The sequence below is a fragment of the Corylus avellana genome, chromosome ca3, assembly GCF_901000735.1.
Source record: "Corylus avellana chromosome ca3, CavTom2PMs-1.0".
NCBI classification, from domain to species: domain Eukaryota; kingdom Viridiplantae; phylum Streptophyta; class Magnoliopsida; order Fagales; family Betulaceae; genus Corylus; species Corylus avellana.
This window is the reverse complement of record NC_081543.1, coordinates 20,861,079-20,869,207: the sequence shown is the minus strand read 5'-3', so window position 1 is coordinate 20,869,207 and position 8,129 is coordinate 20,861,079. Positions and strand designations below refer to the sequence as shown.

Here is an 8,129-nt window from a genome sequence, read left to right as displayed (position 1 = left end):
TATTATAGTTTGCTGACATAACAAGATATTTAGTAACGTAAGTAAAATTAAAATTATGTATGTGATCAATGCTTTCTTGCCAAACAAGGTTTAGGACCTTGTAGGAAGGATGTTGGGTGATGCTAGTTTTATAGGTGCATAGTAATATTAATGCTATTATTTACATTGATTTATTATACTCATTTTATATTGTTTGACCTAATGTGTTTGAAGTGTCTACTTATATTAGTACTTAAAATACGTTATGTTAATTAGTGTAAAATGTAGCATTACTCGTTATATAATAAACTGAAACATAGTTTGCTCATAAAAAAATTATTAAAAAGATTAGGCAATGTTAATGTATGGTGTGAAATGTATTAAATGGGCTTTACTATTAGCATAAGAAACTTAACACCTTTTCATTTTGATCGATATACAAAATAATTTACTATGAGCACAAGGGTCATAGTGTAAAGCTTACTTTACTTGTATTTTTTTTTTTTAACATGTCGGAATAAGGGGAGAAAAATGGTGGAGTCAAACTAGTGACCTTTGCTTCATGAAACGTAATCTCCAACTAATTGAATTATTCCCTGAGAACGTAACTCTTACCTTACTAAACTTTAACAAATACAGGGATTGGTCGGTCCACAAGTTCAAGTAGAATCTTGGTATCATGAATTACACTGCACCTTCATGAGCTAATATGAATTGATTCCCTTCAATTCTTACTATAGAATTCACATGAAAAAAAAAAGTACAAGAGATCTTAAGAAATGTTACCAAAGGGAAAAAGCCTATAAAATAGACTTCAAAATTGACGTGAATAATAATAAAACTGAATCAGGAGAGTGAGGGCTTCAAAGTATTTATTGGAAAAATGAAGAACAAGTATGATCTAGAAGGGCCATAACCCTATCATTATTAATCTGATCGTGTACATCACGCGGTGTCGAATCGAATGGAAAGAAAACAATAGCAAATTAGAAGTCGAGACAGAGAGAGAGAGAGTATCTTTTGGCGGGAGGATGTTCAGCTCAAGGTCACCACCAAAATATCACCCACTGATGATTACCTATCATCATCACCATAATACATTAATGTCAATTAATTTCTTCAAGACACTTTCTGGTCGTGTCAAGTTCTTTTAAGTAGCCCAACTCATGCTCACCGTTTGATCTTCTTCCCCACCCCCTTTCTCTCTCTCTCTCGGGCAACCTGAAAGAGCACAACATTCTTTTTCTGGTCTTTATCAGTTGCTGGTGGGAGTTGATGAAGGTTGTCATCTCTCTCTCTCTCTCTCTCTCTCTCTCTTTCTAAACTTAATTCTCTAGCTTATTCTTGAGCCATTTTAGCGCCTCCCTTTTTTCGCGCAAAGCTTTTGCAGCAATCAAGCTTCCGCTTAAAAGATAAGGAGAGAGAAAGTATGAGAGGGATGGATTGTTAGGGCATGTGTTAGTTTTGGTTTTTGTCTTTGCGTCCTATTTAACCCTCTCTCTTCTCTGTGTTTCCATTCCACATGCCTTTCCTTTTCCTTTTCCCCCACTTTCCTTTCCTTGGTTTCTTTTCCATTCCTCGGGATCTGATCTCTCTCTCTCTCTCTCTCTCTCGACAGCTACGAGACAGATTTTGAGGGTACAATAGTTGGAGTTCCACTTCAATTCCCGAGGATCACTTTATTCTATCCTATCTTTCTTGTTCCTCTCTTTCTGTGTTTCTTTGTCTGGTTCGGTGGGCCTGTAAAAGTCTTTTGGCTTTAAGCTGATAGCTGGATACGTGGTTGTGTTCAACCAGATCGGAGGAGAGAAGTTATAGATTGGAAGATTATCAAGGTTGTGTGCTGCCGTGAGCTTCTTCTTCTTCTTCTTCTTCTTTTTATGCATATGGCTTTTGAATTTTCTTTTCGTGATTCATTCGGATCTTTTATGTGAATATTTTTTGAATGATAATTTCATGTGGTAATTAAGACATATATAGTTAGATGGATAACAGAATTAGCCAAAAGAACATAAAAAACTATATATTCAACATTGTGGGTGTCTTCAGATGGTTTTGGAATGGTTTGAGGTTGATCTTGATGTTTGACTTTTTAGATATATGTGCTTTCATTGAAGATGTTAGTTGACGTACAAGTTTATCCACACTCAGATTTCTCAATGTTTCTCTAAAATCTGTAGATGAAAATACGTAAGGTGAATCCATTTTATTAACCCTACGTGTTTTTAAACCTATTCTAGCTTTGAGTTGTTTTGCATTTCGATCTCACTTCATATATTCATGAAATTCATACTCTAGATTCATGTGATAGTGGTGATCAAGAATATATGGGTTTATTTGCTTCAAATTATCCTGCACCTTGCATATTGAGAAATCATGATGTTTAATTTCTTGCATTAGTATTCATTCTTTGGCTTTTCTGAGTCTTATTTATTACGTATTTAGACTGAATCAAAGATGTATATCAAAAGTTGTACGTAGCATTCAACATCAAGCAAGGTGCTACAAAATGTCGTCTTTGTTACCAATTTAAGGAAAAGTTTGATCTTTTGTATGATCTACTATAATACCTTTGTTATTTTGTTAATTGACTCTTTATATTACACAGGGTACGTAAGAGTTGATGAAAATTGATTGAATATCTCTATTCCTATCTGAAACTCAAACTTTTATGTGTGGGATAAAACTTTCTACATGCATATATATATGCATCCAACTTTTATGTATGCATGTATTTGTTACATGAATGTGGGAAAGGTAAACTTCATCTTTATCCAAAGTAATTGGCATTATCCGTGTTAGAATTCATAGCACACGCACTAGAAAAGTAGTAATTAATAAAGAAAAAGAAAATCAAGAATTTAACAGGGTACAGTAATGTTGTCTACATTCATGAGTAGCAAATTAAAACCATATTTCTTTTTATCTAATATCAAAGAAAAATACAATTTTTTGGTTGCTCTCAGTCTTTATAAATTAAACTTCAAACTTATTTGGATATAATGTAAAAAGCCTATTGACATGGGCTTTATTTATGAGAAAAATATTCTTAGAGAAAATAGTATTCATAAATAGAAAAAGAATATAAATCACAATCTTAATGAGCTAGGATCCTAGAAGGCTTTACAATTTTAAGAAGAAACTGCTAGGATTTATAATTCTATAATAATCTAGGATTCTAACAATCAGGGATTAGTGTTATGCAGATATAGCAATTGTAATAACTGATCCATTCTTGAATATTATGTAAATAAAAACAAAAAAAATAGTGTTTTTTTTTTAAAAATTTTATTTTAATTTTTCCACTTATGATTAACCTTTATTCAGATTTTTCTTAATAATACTTATTTTGAATCTGAAGTATTTTATTCTTTCATCCTTACAATCAACCAAAGCTTATATATATAATTAGTTAGACAACAAAGAGATTGCACTCACAATATTTCATCATGTTAACCATAGCGATGTGTAAGAGAAGCTTTCTTTTGCGTAGTATAGTACAACTTTTATCAACAAAACAAATTTAAGTAAGCTTCCATTGGATGATTATGGAAGTCGGATTGACGTACTGCATGTTCTTCCTTTTTTATTTTTTTATTTTCGATCAATTCATGCGCTACATTGTATATATATGAATGCGCAGTGATTAATTTAGACAGAACTGCATAGTTATTTGCTGATTTAGGACATGTTCTAAGAGAAGTTTCTCATCAATGATTTGTTTTATTGTGAAAGAAGATGAATTTTGATTGTTATGTGATAGATAATTACAATTATGGTGTTCTTTCTACAATTTTTTTATTTTATTTTTAATTAGTCTTTAGACCTAGACCTAAAAAGAAGTTGCAATCCAGAATATAATTGTGAGAGAAAGGAGGTACATGACTAGAATGAAGATTATTTCTTAGTTTCAATTAATCCTGATCTATTGAACATGGAGTTAAACTTGACTGTTATGCACCACAAAAGCACGATGACCCTAAAGAAGCTGAACGTGGTAATTCTCTCCATATTAGTAACTTGTCTTCGAATCACAGTTTATTTTCATCATCTCTAATTATAATATATAGTCCCATGTTAATTCTCTGTTGTTTTTTTTTTGTCATATTTTTTTTTTTCCAATTATCAAATCCCTTGTTTGGTTTAGATGATGTAGATTACCAAGAACTACAAGCTTCTATTTATTTTATCTCCGTATAACAAAAATATGGAGAGCATTTGACATGATTAATCATAAGGGTGGGTTTATTGTGGCAGATTAAAAATCCTTGAAGAACTCATCCAGAGAATACAGGCCTTCTATGAGGCTGACATTTTTTGAAAAATATTTTTCATTTATTCCTTCAAAAGCAACTGTTAAAGTTAGATTTTAGCCCCAAAGCATTTCCCCCGTATAATATTAGGCAGTTTTCTTTGCAAGGTGTTTGTAGATTATGAAATAAGAGAGAGAAATTGAGAGGATATATCTTATAAGTACTTTACATTTGTTGGTCTGATTTTGATGAAATAATTGGATGGATGCTGGTTCCTTTACAAAAGCATTTCGATTTAATGTTATTGACTTGATATAATGACTCATTATTTCTTTACTTTGGGATGTGAAGAAATCTAACCTCTTCTTGTTTGCTGGCCAGTGGAATGACATAAATGTTTCTGCCATGCATCATATTAATTACTTCTTTATTTGCTAAATTAGGTCTATGGGACACTATATGCCAAAAAAAACAAAAGGATGTCCAATATGTGATCACACTGGAGCAATTTATATGATCTCTCCACTCAACATATTTTCTGAGTAGGACATATTAAACTTGAGAAAACAAACATCTTGTACATCATTTTAAACTATTCTTCGTTTATATGTGACAAATATTGCTACAAAAGGTAGATTTAAAAAGACTACGGGAAATGATATATTCTTTGTAGTGCTTGGGTATAGATGGAATACTGGTTTAATTTTTGTGGACATTTTATCTGATTGTTTAAGTGTTTTCAGCTTTAGCTTAGTGCTATAACTTTTCTTTGTAAAGTGTTTAGTTGTTTTGTTAATTAAAGTTACTCATTCATCAAAATATATATATATATATATATATATATATATATATATATTGAATTTCAAGTTAGAGTAACTATCCTAACAATCTAAGGATTATAGATCCAACTGCATGCATTACTTTTCTCCAATGCTTGTTGTAGTTGCACTCACCTTCGTTTTATATATGCCTTTTCCTCTCACAACCTCAGTTAAGTTTTATAATTAAGTTGAGTGCAATCTTAATTAGCTACTCCAGGGTTTAGCATATTATTATTATAGTTAAGCAACATTCATTACTGTTCTTATGTAGCTACTCCAGCTACGTATCTAGTAAGTAGTCTTTCAACTTTTACATTCTTTTTCAAACCATAGATGGGTCGTGCAGCTGATATATATAGGGTTTGTCGTTAAAAAGTGCAGGTTTCAAGTTGTTGCGTGAATATGAATACCTTTTCACATGTTCCCCCGGGCTTCAGATTCCATCCGACAGATGAAGAACTTGTTGATTATTACCTCAGAAAAAAGATTGCTTCTAAGAGGATTGATCTAGATGTCATCAAAGATGTTGATCTTTACAAAATTGAACCGTGGGATCTTCAAGGTATTGAATTTGGAGCTTAAAGTTGAAAAAAAAAGAAAATGAAGTTAGTTTAGATATTAATCATTTAAGTCATTCATATTGATTGAGCTTGTTTGCTAATTATTTGGACAGAACTGTGCAAAATAGGAAGTGAAGAGCAGAATGAATGGTATTTCTTTAGCCATAAAGACAAGAAGTATCCAACTGGAACACGCACAAATAGAGCTACAAAAGCAGGATTCTGGAAAGCTACTGGAAGGGACAAGGCTATTTACTCTAGGCATAGCCTAATTGGCATGAGAAAGACTTTAGTTTTTTATAAAGGACGAGCCCCTAATGGACAAAAGTCAGATTGGATCATGCATGAGTATCGACTAGAGACAAATGAAAATGGAACTCCCCAGGCAAGTCATATATATATATATATATATATAATTCCAATGGCACGTACATAAACATCTGAATATATTTTATACATATATTGGTTTTGGTTAAATTACATAATGTCTACGTATATAACACGAAATATTGTATGATATGATATAATACATTACAGACGCACACCACCTCCCATGCATCCATGCACAGGGGTAAGATATATATGATAGGACACAATAATAACATGAAATATATATGAGTGTCTCTCTCTAATTTGACTGCAAAACTGGGGCGTTTTGATAGACTAATTAATCATATATATATATGCTTGTGATATGCAGCAGGAAGAAGGATGGGTTGTGTGCAGGGTGTTCAAGAAACGAATGACAGCAGTGCGGAAAGTAGGGGATCAGTATGAGTCAGCATGTTGGTATGATGAGCAAGTGTCGTTCATGCCAGAACTGGACTCCCCAGGGCCTTTTACATCCTACCACTATCAATGCAAGCAAGAGCCTGAGTTTCAATACAACATGCCAAATAATTTCCTCCAACTCCCTCAACTAGAAAGCCCCAAAATTATTCCTCAATCACTTCTCCCATATGGAAGCGCTTTGCAGTGCTCAACCCTCACGCAAGAAGAGCACATGAACTCATTCTACAGCAACAGCGAGCAAGCGGTGGATCAAGTCACTGATTGGCGAGTCCTTGACAAATTCGTTGCATCTCAGCTCAGCAGTGAGGATCAAGATGCTTCCAAGGCCACTAGTACAGCTGTTTTCAATGTGGCGGAACACATCAATATGTTGTCAAATGACTCCAAAAGGCCAGAAATTACAGACGAATTTGCCTCCACATCCACCACCTTGATCTGTGCGCGTGGAAGTGAGAAAATATACTATGATAATTAGATGATGCATACTAATCCAGGTTTCTGTACATAATAAAACTAAAAATGGTATTGCTTAATTTTAGCTATTGGAGTCTTTTGGTTCCCTTTGTGTTGATTGACACTGGGCAACTATATATATATATATATAGGTAGAGACCAAATATACCTACGAAAAAATAAAAAATAAATACCTACGAAAAATAAACTAGTACATATATTATGAGAACTCATGGCCGGCCGAGAGCTGTTGGGACTAATTAACTCGATCGGTGAATGTTGAATGTAAGTTTCCTTAATATTACAACTTAATTTGCTTTCGATGAAAAGTTTTATCATGTAACCCTTGGTATAATTACATAAGTTCTACTTACTTTGTACATGAAGAAGCATTAAACAAGGATTTCTAGTTTTTGATTTTCTGATCGATCCAACAACTGTCTTCACCCCACCTGTACTGCTATATCTATATATGTTTGTCAATGAAGACTAGTACTATTTCACTACCTACATGAGTCGCCATGCATGTCAGTTAATGAAAGCACCAAAAATCAACGGTCACCGATCGAAGATCGATGTTGAAAGCTGCATGCAGGATATCAATAATTATTTAGTGTTGGATATCAAACGATGGAGTAACTATACAACTGTAAATAAAAATTCTTAGCATTTGCTGACTTATTTCAAATGTTCCGGCCCTTCGTTAATGGTCATTCTTTGTATTATTATATTATAGGGAGAAAATGAGGCAGATCACGTACTTGAGATAATTGAGGAACCATATCATCAACTAGATTCCAGTAATTCATCGAAGTCAGTTTCATGCCCAGAAGAGCGTTTTACGAGAGTAGTGGCTACTTGAGCACCTCCAATTAATATAATAGCTCCCATTAAAATGTTAATGGGATTCTAAAAGCACGCATACCTGTGTATTATGTGTGTGTATATATATATATACATGTGTGTTATGAAACATTTCCTAAAGGCAATACGCATGGCCGCGCTGATATTGCTCCTACCGAGGATGCATGCACTCCATGCGCGGAAGGAGGTGTCTATGATCTATGAAGAGTAGTGAGCAAAGAGTTGCGTTTCTGAAGTCACTCCTCTCTTTCAGGAGGATTCGCAGCAGAATCAATGAGTACTGGTAATTCCAGATGTATTGTTCAAAAGAATCCACATAATAGCCTAGTTGATTGGGAACCAAATTAAAACACTGAGCTGAGGGAAGCCCTATGAGTCACTGAATCAACGGGTGCTATATATGAAAG

At 33.6% G+C, this 8,129-nt stretch overlaps 1 protein-coding gene across 2 annotated transcripts; it reads left to right on the top strand.

Moving 5' to 3' along the window:
* Window positions 1–1,198: 1,198 nt before the first annotated feature.
* Window positions 1,199–6,964, top strand: LOC132175395 (NAC domain-containing protein 7-like). Of its 2 annotated transcripts, none has more exons than XM_059587339.1 (4): window positions 1,199–1,814; window positions 5,435–5,615; window positions 5,727–5,998; window positions 6,317–6,964. In XM_059587339.1, the coding sequence occupies exons 2-4, from the start codon at window positions 5,456–5,458 to the stop codon at window positions 6,878–6,880; spliced, it is 996 nt and encodes a 331-aa protein (XP_059443322.1). In that variant the 5' UTR covers window positions 1,199–1,814; window positions 5,435–5,455; the 3' UTR covers window positions 6,881–6,964. The 2 variants fall into 2 exon arrangements, with proteins under 2 accessions (XP_059443322.1, XP_059443321.1); XM_059587338.1 differs by having other exon boundaries at window positions 6,314–6,964.
* Window positions 6,965–8,129: the final 1,165 nt, after the last annotated feature.